At 36.4% G+C, this 13424-nt stretch overlaps 1 protein-coding gene across 1 annotated transcript in view; it reads right to left on the bottom strand.

The window, feature by feature from the left end:
- Positions 1-2598: 2598 nt before the first annotated feature.
- Fbxo28 (F-box protein 28) overlaps positions 2599-13424 on the bottom strand; it is a 31497-nt gene continuing 20671 nt past the window's right edge. The window contains exons 4-5 of the mRNA XM_047521063.1: positions 9192-9387; positions 2599-7284 (exon numbers count right to left, since the gene is read on the bottom strand). Coding sequence (XP_047377019.1) covers positions 6890-7284; positions 9192-9387 — 591 coding nt within the window. The 3' untranslated portion in view covers positions 2599-6889. The remainder of the gene's footprint in view (positions 7285-9191; positions 9388-13424) is intronic.

Genomic DNA, 13424 nt, shown 5'->3' on the forward strand with positions numbered 1-13424 from the left:
AGGTGACTCAGGCTGTTGTTACAGCGGTAACCTACAGGGAACTTCTGTGCTTTTCTCGGAAATATCTACAGCATGAAACTCACTGAGCTGCTTTGTGCAAGCTGTCACGTTGGCCTTCACCATCTCTAACAAGAACAACTCATTTATGAAGCATATGTGCCAGGTGCCATGCCTGATGGGTAGCTTGAATTCTTATTTTTGCAACAACCTTAGGCGGTAGGAACTATTTCATGACTGAGTCTCAGAGATATTAGGTGCCCATGCTGGTGACTGGGAGAGCTAGATTTAGGAGGCCCTTTAACAATTCCAGAACAAGTGCACTTGGCCTTGACCTCTAAATTGCGTATTAAGGTGCAAGGAGTTTTGGAGAGGCTCCTGTCTTCTACCATTGTAACCCAAGGACCACTTTCTTTGTCCCGCCTCCAAGCCTAAGGCCAAGAACTGGCTTACTCTCTGGTCACTCCAGAGGAGCCAAGTTGAGGCAGAGCGGCAAGTCCCGTGAACAAATACCCCGAGTTGCCATTATGAGGGCAGGTGGCCTTGTGCAAATCACTGTGACCTCATGGATGAAAAAGTTGTGAATTTAAGCCAGCTCCAAGTTTCCTTTCTGTTCTAGGATTCTAAGAGATAACAAAGCTAAGGTGGACTAAAAATAAATTTTCTCAGGAGGCTAGAAAGCCTGTAAGAGTAGCAACATGTTTTCTATGCTAAAAACACGTCTGTATGCATTTCACATATACTCAGGACAAGGACTAGCATAAACTCATGTAGTGGCCAATGCATAACAAGCTCCTTGAACAGCTACTTTTGGAGACCACCAATCAGACGTGTCACTCCACCTAAAGGAGATACACGTGTATCCACAAATATCTGTACCTCTATTTGTGTAATCATATCTAAATATATGTCACAACTATTTATTTCATGCTTTTCTATATATGGGGCCCTGTTAACTCATCCCTGACACTCATTCCTTCATGGTCTTCTTGCACAGACTATAATAACAGTATTTCACAGCTGCTTTGGGAATGGAGGGCAGTTGCTATGGTAGTGCCTAGGATCACAAAAACTAATTAAAGAGCTTGTGCAGGTACGTTTGTTCCAAACCTGTAAAGGAAGAACAAGAAGTTAGCCTTCACTTGGTCTCGAGAAGGGAGAGCTGTGTCCTTCCTTGTCTCAATGCAGAGATAAAACTTACGCCTTCATCCTCAGGGCTAACTTTACCATTTACATTGCTGCATCAAACTCTAACAAATCTGTTAATTAGAAACTCAGATTTGCTCAATCCAAAGGAAGTGGGGAGGATTTAAAACACAGAAGCTGAAACCTATTTAGATATGATTACAGAAATGGAGGTATAGTGCTGGGGCAACGGATTCCACTGTCACCCTCACCTTATGTTTCTATGAATGAAATGTTTAATTTTGGAAAATTCAACCTTGATTTGTATTTTCTTTCTAGACATAATTTGTGCTTTTGGCTCAAACACCCACCACTCCTGTTTCATCTCCTTACAATTTACTATTCATTTTGCTTTGAGACTATGACTCACCAAAAACCAGAGGAATGTACACCAGCAAGTTAAGACAATTTGCAGTATTTAATGGACTTAATTAATTTAACTTCCATCTTTGGGTCCTTGGATCCTGTAAGAATTGTTTCAGGAATTAACATGAGGAAATTCATAAAGAGCTTTGTGTGTGTGTTCATGCAGACTGAACCTGAGGCCTTGCGTATGCACATGTGGTACTGAACTGCACCCCTAGAAAGAAAAGTTTTTAATACTGTTAAGGATCCTTGGTTTTCTAACATCGTGAAAGAATTACAGGACTGAGTCACCTGGAGAACACAAAATAGATTTCTACTGTGCTCTACCTTCTGAACACTGGGATACACAGCAGCAGGTTTCATTTTTCCAGGCTGTTATCAGGGTGCTCAGAATGCGGTGGCAGTGCTGGACAAATGACTCCACTCTCACCCTCACCTTCAGCATCACATTATCTGTGATCTCTCTCAACCTTGTGGATGCGCTGGGAGGGGAATAAGCATTTATTACGCAGTAAGTCTGTCCTTCCTTGGAGAATTTTGTTGTCAGCAATTCCTATCACAGTCACACCTTTAAGAAATTGATTTGAAAACTTGACAGTGATCTCTTCTACTTACACACTTAGGGTGAACCCATTGCTCAGAAAAACTTTAGAGTAATAGTCCCTCCTGAGACCAGCTTATCCTTGATTGAAGTTCTTATGTACTACTTTTAGCCTAAGTAATTTTGCGCACTGGCTGCTTCAAGTGGATGTACGGCATGATCACTCACACAGGAAGTCTAGCATCTTAGTGTGGCACAGTAGCAAGAAGTACAACCCTTCAGAAGCAGCTGGATCTGGGTCAACTCCTCAAAAGTCACTTAGCTGTCTAACACTATGGACCTGTTCCCTAACCCAAGTGGAGTAGAACTTACTTGATAAGGCGGCTGTGAGGGACTATGACATGTAAACACAGTACAGTGCTTCACGAGACAGCTGCTAATATGGTATCCGTTAGCAATGGAGCTCCAAACTTGTGCATGAAATACAAAGAAAACAAGTAGCACTGGTAACAACACATTTATTTACGTACCCTGTTGTGTAACTGGGAGGTGTTTTTTACTTTCCAATAATTGATTAAGTTTTAACAATTAAAATTCCAGAAGGTAAACTAGTGATTTATTGTTGCTCATAAGCATAGGTAAACAGACATGGTACCACATAAAGGAATTTTACACTCTAACCTTTTGGTAGTTTTGAATATGGACCACTAGATTTTGGCAGACTCAACAGATTACCAATATGCTTTTAAACCTCATGGTTTTCTTCAGACACAACAGGAAAATTTTAGATTTAATTTTTGAACTTCAGAAATTTAACCAAGATTCTTAGGAAGATGCAAAAGGCCAACTAATTTACTTAAGCCTGTTATATTTATTATCAATATAACTGTATTGCTATTCAAAGTGAGATTATGGCAGGTAGCAGTCAACTAATAGCCAGTCTCATTTTGTAGATTTAGTATTTTCTGAAAATAATTTACTGGAGATGACAGGTTACAGGTTTACTTTTAAGTAGTTTTAACTTTACCTTTTGTGTGCTAGTTAAAAGAATTTAGATAGATCCCAAGTCAAAGAATTGGATGGCATATCAAACTGGGTTTCCTATTACAATTAGCGTTCTTTCCCAGCGACTGCATCAAGATGCCTTTCATTCCCTCCTTCACTGCTTACAGCATGTATTTTAGAGGGTTTGATAAGTGTAACAAATGGGTACTTACTGCTAGAAGAGAATATAAAATGTGCTGATCACCAAGTATGGGATTTGCATTACATTAAATTAAAATTATATACTATTGGAAATAGACAAGAGAGGGAGTTCCCAGATCCTAGAAAATATATGGCTGAGGAAATAGAGAACCCAAAAAAGGAATCCACCTCCAAGAAACTAATTCAGTATAGTAAAATAGAATTAAGTGCCCTGTCTTAGGAAAAAGTTTATTAATAAGGAACAACTGGGATATCATACATCATTTCTTTGGAGATTAAAGTGCAGGCTATGAAATGGCATATAAAATAATGCATAAAATAGTGCAATCCTAAGGTGCCATTATTTTTATGACGCATAGCCTATTTTTATATGTCCACTTTCTCTGAAAAACTCAGCTGTAGTGACACCTTTTAGCTTATTTATTTAGGCATTACTTATACTCTGTTTTACCCACTTCTGGGGCTACATAGAATATTTTAACATTTTAACACGTAGAATAATAGCGCATACATCTTGAAACTACTAAATAGATATTAAGGCAAGCCTCTGTAAAGTTCAGTACTCCAAAAAACACGTTTTACAAAAAAAGTTGCTTCCAAAACCAGTGGCTTTAGACCTGATGGCACCCCAATAGTCTTTAAAAACAGGATTATTCTGAATACATTTGCCCCATTATTTCTAGGCTCTGAACATCAAAAGAGAATTCTGAAAAACAGCAGTTTCTATAACTTCAGAATGTGTGAAAACCAAGTAAGCCATGTCCACCTGGGAGCTAAGCTGAGGATCTGGCTGGGGTGAGGGCTGGGGCCAGGGGTCAGTCCTCTTCATTTCCTATCCAGGCCTTTTCACACTTTTATCCATGTGTGTAGTGTTGTACCATAATTTATGTGTGTGGAATGACCCAATACAACAGAGAAGTCTTTTCAGTCAAGGAAAATTATGACAATACTTTATGAAATGCTGTACTATTAAAAACACAACATTCAAATTACTGGCATAAATGCAGAGCAGGAGGTTCTGAAACTAATTTATAATATTCCTGTAACATGTCAATTTTAGGTGTATTTATAGAACCCTAAATGCTATCCAAAAGCAAGTTTAACAGTTACCCAGTAACTATCCTAATAAATGGTGAAGACAATATCATAACCTGTTTTAGCTAGTCTACAACATAAACAAGTGAACTGTAGTGCTTTATTCTCCTAGTTATGAAACACTCATGCATTAACAAGTGCAACTCAATCTTATGGACAGGGAATTTTAAGTGTATACTGTAGAAATTTGGATTTGGGAACAAAAATTTACCTCTTAACAGTGTGAATGCTTACTCTGAAAGCCATAAACTCATGTTAACTAGTGGAAGACTACAGATACATTTAGGCTACTTAAATGTAGTTTAAAAAGAAATTCAGGAAACTTTAGTAATTTGATAACTATTAGAGAAATAATCTGAGGACTGGGGGTGTAGCTTAGTGGTTACAATATTTTCCTAACGTGCATGAGGCCCTGGGTTCCATTCCCAGTACCGCCAAAAACAAAAAACAAAAAACAAAAAATCTGAGCCTATATCCCTTTGATGCATAAGGATCATAGTTTGTAAACCAGTACTCTGATACTTAAAAAAGTCTTCCTATTACCAGAAAACGCATATTAAAGGCCATGAGTATTCCTGTAGGCCTCCTCCAAAGTTATGATAATATGGCTAAATCCTATGATTACAAACGAGACCTGCTAAGAAAATAAGTTCCAGACGGGGACTTTTATGGATGATCTTGGCTGACAAATGTTTTTAGGAAACTGTTTATTTTAAAATTACCTTCCCAACAAACCATAAACACTTGGATGTTGCTTTATGTTTTTTCATTGAAAACATACTACATTGTAAATGGAGTTTCAAAAGTAGACATATAATTAATCAAAATCTAAGGACAATATTACGAAAGGACAATACTGAAAATGGATAGGAAAAAGTTTTGTTTGGCAAAGTTAACCTAAAGGATGTATAACCATGTCATGTTGGACGGATAAAAAGGGTGATGACCTTGTGCTTTTATTCAACTAAGGTACTTACCAAAACCTTAGATTGTATACAGGTGTCAAACTTCCACCTGGAAATGGATAGTTTTCTATATCACACCTAAATTTATTTTAAATAACTGAAGCCCAAGGCAACAGTTGTTTAAAAACTTGACAAATAACTACATAATTTAGTACATTAAAATAAAACTAGGACAGTGATTGTTGAAATGTCTCAAAAATATACAACTGGGCAAAAGAACTACTGTACACAATTTGGAGATTGTTAAAGTGACCACTCAAAGGTTGAACAGTGCAAGACATGCTTTTCCAGTTACAAGCTCAAAACAGGAGTGCAAAAAAAAAAAAAAAAAAAAAATTAAAGCTTTTGTTTAAAGTTACAGGATAAGGAAAGCTTGAAATTAATATTAAAAAGCTTCCCTTGTGTCATCTCCCGGAAATGAAATGATCGAATTGCTTTTTCATTGTACAATTTTCTTCAGTGAACTCTCCTTCAGTGGCAAACTACAGCCACAATTAGGTCCCCTATTCAGTCATCAATATGATCCATGAGCACACAGCGACAAGTTAGGATCTTTACTAGCTCCCAGAGGTCTGATCTTGACAGAAAAGAACCTTGGATTTTGGATTCTACCTTAGCCAGTGTACCTGAACCCTACAGAGAATAGATAAAGCAATGGGCTTTAATAGTCTTGTTCCTATAAAACTGGAGGACAAATGGACTAACAATTCTCTCCCTAGAGGCAAGCTGTTGTGGTGGAAGATGTTAAGTGCTTAAATCAATGAAGACGCTGCTCTAAAAAGTGGAGAAGTATAGAGGTTCAAGATCAATACCAGTGCAAGAGCTTTTTAAGTGAGTTGACTAGGCAATGCATGCATTCATCCATGCAAATGTAGGACATGGCCCCAAAAAGAACTGAAAACATGTATATAACAACTGGATAAGTCCCTTGCCAGTAGTTTATAAAAATATATAGTCAATACTGTAGAGGCTCCTTCTACAGTCAATACTATGGAAATCCTTTCAGTTACCCATCACTTCAATACCAAAAAGCATTAACTACTTTTCAGACATTCCAGACAAAGGTCACTTATAACAAAAAGTCAACTTTTTTTTTTTTTTGTTTTTTTTTTTTTTAAAACAACATAGTGTCCATTTAAAAAGTAGGTTTTTTTTCTTTCAAGTGAACAGGACATTTTCTGTATTAAACTTAACTTCTAGTCTGTCAAGACTGGGTTTGTTTAAGATCCTTATGTCATGTGCATATATGCAGAAACAAATAAGCTTCCTTTAAACATTATCTGCACAGAAAAAAGTTAACTCCCCAAAACATGATAGAACGGGTCTGGTTAGTACAAATCTATTGCAAAGTAAAAAGATTCTGTGCATGAGTTCCACCATAAGTGGGAAAAGAATGTCCCAACCATAAGAGTTCAAGTTTGTTCTGAAAGCCTAGAAGCCCAAGGGACACCATGTTGCTCCCAGTATCCTGATATGCATAACTGCTTAAGCTACCAAGCTATGTCTTCCTCTGGAGTTAGAACCATATTTCAATTCACTTTCTATTCCGAAGACGCTTAGATTTTCTAAGAGAGTCTATAGCTTCTGCTGCCTTTCTTCGTTTCCGAGGAGACTCCTCATTCTGCCCAGACCCGGAGGAGTTTCCTACTGCACTTTCCATTACTTCTCGTAGTTTGCGTTCCAGCTCTGCCAAACGTGCATTCTGTTCACCTATGATTTGGGTCTGCTCTAGCAGTTTCTGGTCTTGGTCTTGAAGCTGTTTCTGCTGTTCTTGCACTTTGGTGCGAAGCTCAGAAATTTCACGCCTGAGAACAGTCACACCAGCACCATTGGTTTTAACCTGCTGCTGGAGTTTGGTAACTTCTTGTCTTGAAGGGTTCTGCTTGGAGAAGAGCTGCATTGTTGTTAGGGCTGCAGAAGGTCCTGGCACTGTGGAGATATAGTTTAAAAGGGTCAATCACTTAATATATTTCCCTATCAGTAACACTTAAACTTATGGTCTACTGATTAATCAGATGCTTTGTTTTAACTATAAATGAGTTTGAATTCTCATTCTTCTGCTCATAGGGCAATATGTGAACTGGCAGCAAACAGGGAAAGGCATTAAATGGCATACACTTGGATTTAAAATGCTGTTTAAACTGTTAAACATTTTTAGGACCTAGGAAGAAAATACATGTAGTAAAATCAGAAGATGATTTCTAATTTTACATAAACTTTCAAGTTACAAGTTTAGACCTATCATGTTCTTAAGTTCACTAGCACTTAGCTAAATACAAAGGCTTCACCTTAGCCACAAAGCAGGGACTACATCAAAAAGTAGGTTACATCACATACAACATGGTGTAGAAAGGTTTTGGAACTATTCTCTTTTAGGAGTAACTAGAATATAACATGGGCATAGAATTCACTATTTTAAGTTAATAACCTAATTTTTAAAAACCTTATCGTGAAGATTTTTAAAAAAAGAACCAGATGGATCTATTCCTACCCTATACCCATCAAGCTATTTTTCTCCTTGCACATCTAAATAACCACAGTATTTTCCTTGGCTGAGGTATAGTCTTCCTTCCCTCTCTGCTTATTCTTACTTCTACTCTTACATCAAGAGTCAAGACTATTCTTACCTTTCCTGACATCTCAATAAGACCAGCCAATACTGATTTTATCTTCCTTAGGATTCTGTCTCTGATTCATTTGGTATATAAGCGGACACTGTCTTAAAATATTTCTCTTCCTTATGATACTTTTACTTTGCGTCTGGACACATCTTACCTTTTAAAATAGTAAGGTTCTTGCGAGAAGACACCACGTATTACACTTCTTTTTATTCTCCACAGGACACAGTACAGTGCTGTGCGCATAATTGGTACTTAATAAGTAATACATACATTAATGCTGAGATGCTGTAGGCTTTTATTATTAAATTAAGAGATTCACTTAGGTACCCCACTGAGTACTGCTGGGAGCTAACTAATCTGAACAAAACAAAAAGGTCTAATAAATGTTTCCCCCTAATTTAAAGTATTTGCAAGAGTTGAAGAAATTGAACAATTTAGTCTTTCAGTAGATATAAGTGCACAGATATGTAGGACTCAATATAATTTTGCAAAATAGTTACCACAGAAGTGAACCCTGTTTTGAAAGGAGCAGTCAGACATTTTGGTGGCTGAAATAATTCACTGGATTCTTTCCATAAATAAGTTTTTGTATTTTATTTGATAAACTAAATTCTGTTCTTAAGAAATCATTTTTTGGGGGGGTAGGGTACTAGGGACTGAACTCAAGGGCACTCTACCACTAATCTACACACCTAGTCCTTTTTAACTTTAAGACAGGGTATTACTAAGTTGCTGAGGCTGGCCTTGAATTTGCAATCCTCCTGCCTCAGCCTCCTGAGTAGCAATGCTACTTTAACAAAATTTACTGTAAGTCAATAGTTGTGGATATGTGCAAAGATTTAGCCATAAGATTGTTCTACACAGTATAATTTAATTGAAAAATGTGAAACAGAAGGTTGGGAATATAACTCAGTGGTAAGACAGAGTATGTACTTAGCATGTGTGAGACACTGTGCGTGAGATCCTGGGTTCAATTCCAGTACCAAAAAAGAAAAAAAAGAAAGAAAAGAAAACTATAAGCAATAAATATGCCTAAAAGTAGATCAGTTATACAAGTTATATATGATTTGTTATTCAATATATCACTAAAAATGTTGTGGATAAATATTTACTAGCAGAAAAATTCAAAATATATGGTTAAGGGGGTAAAAAGGCAAGTTACAAAACTATGTATGAATGTTATTATAAACTGAAGATATTATAAATAAGAGATACCTGGAGGAGAGCCCATAAGTCTTCCAGACACATCTGATCCTGGCAATTTCCTCTTTAGAATTGGAACAATCTTTTCATCAAAGTATTCCATTGCCATGGAGGAAATATCCCTTAACTCTTGTAGCACTTCATGAGCTCGCTGAGGGGCTCTGGTAGAATTGACATATCTCAACACACGATAAATCTCATCAATCACCTAAAACAAAAAATTCGTATTAGTACTATAATTTTTTTTTAAAAGAAAAGTTACTAAATAGGCAGATATAATTGCATGTTTTACAATCCCTATGAAGATCTACAGGGTGATTTAGTAGGTGTACTAGTCATGTATAATATTACCATCTGCCATGCGTGGCTTTTGGGTTTATTTACAAAATACTTTATACTTAGATTTACTAAGGATCTTTTACGTTTACCAGGTACTGTGCTGGGGGGGGCGCTAAGAACCAGGACAAATAAAATATAGCTCCTGCCTTGAAGGAAATCAGAGTACTGGGGATACGCACACATGTACACACACACACACACACACACACACACACACACACACACAGATACATAGAAGCCTATATAAATTGCAAAAGAAACCAGAGGATTATACAAAGAAATTAAATACTATATGAAAGTAGGTATAGGATGGGAGATTACATACTATGTTAATCCTCCAAACCCAATTCTATTCCCCAAGTCCCAGGAACTCAGTCTGATTCTTTTTTCTTTTGCACTGCCTTCTTGAAGTTTTGTTTCTTTACAAAGTGCCATGGATTGGAATGAGGTTTCCTCAGAACACATTTTCTTGCTATCACCAAAGTATAGTAAAAGATTCTTTTTTGTTTTAATGAAAATTGTGATGGAGAAAGTCAAGGCTAATACATGGAGAAGAAATGATGTTCTTATACCCCTGGTTCCTAACTCTCGCTAGAATGGCAACTCAACTTCCTTAAACAATTATGCCCTCAGTTTTTATCCCTGTGAGGGTGTTCTTAATACTTTCCATAATTTCAGCATAGAGCTGAATATAATAATTCATGTCTCTGAAGACCCCAGTCCAGATAACATCTATTCCAATGGGATTGTACCTCATGAGAATTGTGGACTAATAAACCAAAACCATTCTGTCACCAAAATTCCAAACAACCTTGAATCCCAGATATTCCTCTCACTACATTTACCTAGCCAGTTTCCAACTCTGAATTTGGTTTTATAATCCGTCTTTTCCTCTCTACTTAGGCTGCTGAGGGCTATTAGAGAAACATATAATCTATCAGAATATTACCTGGACAAATTCAAAGTTCTTAAATGTTTTCTAGACTTTCAATGCAATGTGATGATCCTTGTCAGTCTAGAATGACTTGTGCATAATAAATTTAGAATTTGTCCTTATCATAAGCCGAAGGAAGACTTCACAGAAGAGGTCAGGTTTGTGGGTTTGGAGAAATAAACAGAAACTGGCTTGGGCTGAGGTGGTTTTTAAATAGGCAGATGCAAGGGGAGATAAGACATTCTGGTTTTGAAATGCATGGGAATGCAGGTGTCAGGAGAGAAACCGCAGATGATGGTGAGACTTCAGCAGCCAATCGCATAAGAGGAACTGAGAGTGCCAAAGGAGAATATGCAGAACAAGATAGTGAAGGGAAAATTTAAGGCACTAGTGGTTAATGATGTATTTACTTCTGGCATTTCTATTCTATAAGAAACTCATTTTAGAAGGTTTTTTTTTGTTTGTTTTGTTTTCAATAGCAATGGAGTACTTTCCCTTGGGCTTACAATTCAATTCTGTGAGTGTATTTTAAATTGTAAGATAAACATCGTTCAAATACTTATTGAGTTCATTACAGGAATGTCATTTTTCAAAGCACTGGTGTACAAATGATGAACAAGGATGATAAGATTCTTATTCTTATGAAACTAAAATAAACAAACAATGAAATCATTTAAAATACTGCCATCAGGGCAAATGGGGACAATATGATAATTCCTATCAGGGGGTAGGGAATACATTACACAGGTGTTTAGGAAAGGCTTCTTTGACATATTTAACAAAAATGAATGCTAAGGAATAATATCTTGAACATCTGTGGAGAAAACAATTCAGGTAGGTATAATAATGGTAGTAGCCCAAAAGTCAGTGTCAGCTTGGCTTGTTCAAGGAATTCAAGGTCTAGAAATAGGTAATATTTTACATACATAAAACATTAGATTACATAACTAGATTCAATACATGTTTTCAATATATTTTTTTTAGTTAGATAGACACAATACCTTTATTTTATTTATTTTTATGTGGTGCTGAGGATTGAACCCAGTGCCTCACACATGTGAGAGGAGCATTCTACCTCTGAGCCACAACCTAGTCCCTAGATTCAATATACTTTTGCAAAATATAACAGCTACCAATGTTACACACACACACACAAATAAATTATGTATTACATAAAATACTTGACTGTAAAATTAGATTGTTTTCTGCAAAATAGCTACCAATGTTACACACTTACATACACACACACACACACACAAATAACTTTAAGTGTTATGTGTGTGTAATCCAAACAGTAAATATTTATGGAAGGTAGCAGAAGCTCAGAACTCTTAATTATTTATATATAATTAACAAAGTAGGAGTACAGTATTTTATGAAAGTTTGTTCATTGACTAATTTTATGTGCTAGGGCTAGGACAAAGTTTTACATGTAGTTTACAAATCAGAAAAGCACTGTACTACCCCACTATTTTTATAACGTTCTATCCAAGGCTAGTATATAGCATCTATAGTCACGAACTGGTCATTAACTCTATGAACTAAATAAAACCCCAATTTTCTCGCTCCAGGGCTTCTGCACATTCTGACCCCTTTTCTGTAACATTTTCCTTGTATATCTCCTCCATACCAAATTCCTTACTCGTTCTTGAGGTCTCAATAACATTTCACTTTCTTAAAGAGATGACTTCTCTGAACGCTCTTCCAGTGTAAATCCTGTTAACATCTTCATCAAATCTTTTTTTGGAGGTATCGGGGATTGAACTCAGGGGCACTTAGCCACTGAGTCACATCCCCAGTCCTATTTTGTATTTTATTTAGAGACAGGGTCTCACTAAGTTACTTAGAGCCTTGATTTTGCTGAGGCTGGCTTTGAACTTGAGATTCTCCTGGCCCAGCTTCCTGAGTTGCTGGGATTACAGGCACGCACTACCTCATCCAACTCAAACCTTTTATTTCCCCTTCATGAACAAGTTTTAAAAAAAGTATGATACAAGCCAAATGCAGTAAACTGTTACATTTCTAATACACATAATTTACTGATCTTGCTTTTGTTTAAATTGGCATAGTAATAAATGACATACTGTTGTTAAGTCTTTAGACTACTGTGGGTGAGAAAGCATCTCTTTTTTTAATCTGTTTAGCAAACAAAGCTTATTAGAATAGAGAATGTATGTTCTCATTTTTCTCAAAACTTTGTCTTTTTATTCTACTTGAGATTTTCTTAACTTCTCCTTCCACCTATTTAACTTAAAATATTTTCATATTTAAAATTTTAAGTGCATTTAAAACTTTTTGAATATTTCTTATAAGGCACGCATTGGAATGTAATTTCTTTTCGACTATTAGCCTCTTAAATTTTCTACCCTTACATGGTGTCCTCAAAGGTTTTTTTCTTCCTGTTTGTTTTGTTTTGATACATATCAGTCTGGTGATTCTCTGCACTCTGTATTTAAGGCTGCAGCACAGAAAGCTGATCAGGAAGATGGGGGTGGAGGGAGAGGAAGGATCTAACAATTCAATAGGAAAATAGACCAATTTTCTTTTTCTCATTTTAAAAGCTTATAGCTATGTATATTTTAGGACAGTTACAGTAAAAGAAAGAAACAGTCCCAACTAACTTTGATTTTTAAGAGCATCTTCATATTAAAATCAATTAGAAATGAAGCCACAATTTTCAGGAAACATTATAAAAACTGAAATTGAAGGGCATCCCTCAAAATAACTGACCTATGCAGTTAAAAAAAGTGAAGATCAAGGAATACAAAGATAGACTAGGGAACTGTTTCAGACTGAAAATTAGAATCCATACCTGGTCCTAGATTAGATTCCAGAATGAGGAAAAAAAAAATTGCTAGGGCACATATTATTGAGATATAATGAAATATGCTGGGCATGGTGGCGCATGCCTGTAATCCCTGTGATTTGGGAGGTTGAGACAGGAGGATTATAAATTAGAGGCAGCCTCAGCA

Source organism: Sciurus carolinensis, chromosome 12 (assembly GCF_902686445.1).
Source record: "Sciurus carolinensis chromosome 12, mSciCar1.2, whole genome shotgun sequence".
NCBI lineage: Eukaryota > Metazoa > Chordata > Mammalia > Rodentia > Sciuridae > Sciurus > Sciurus carolinensis.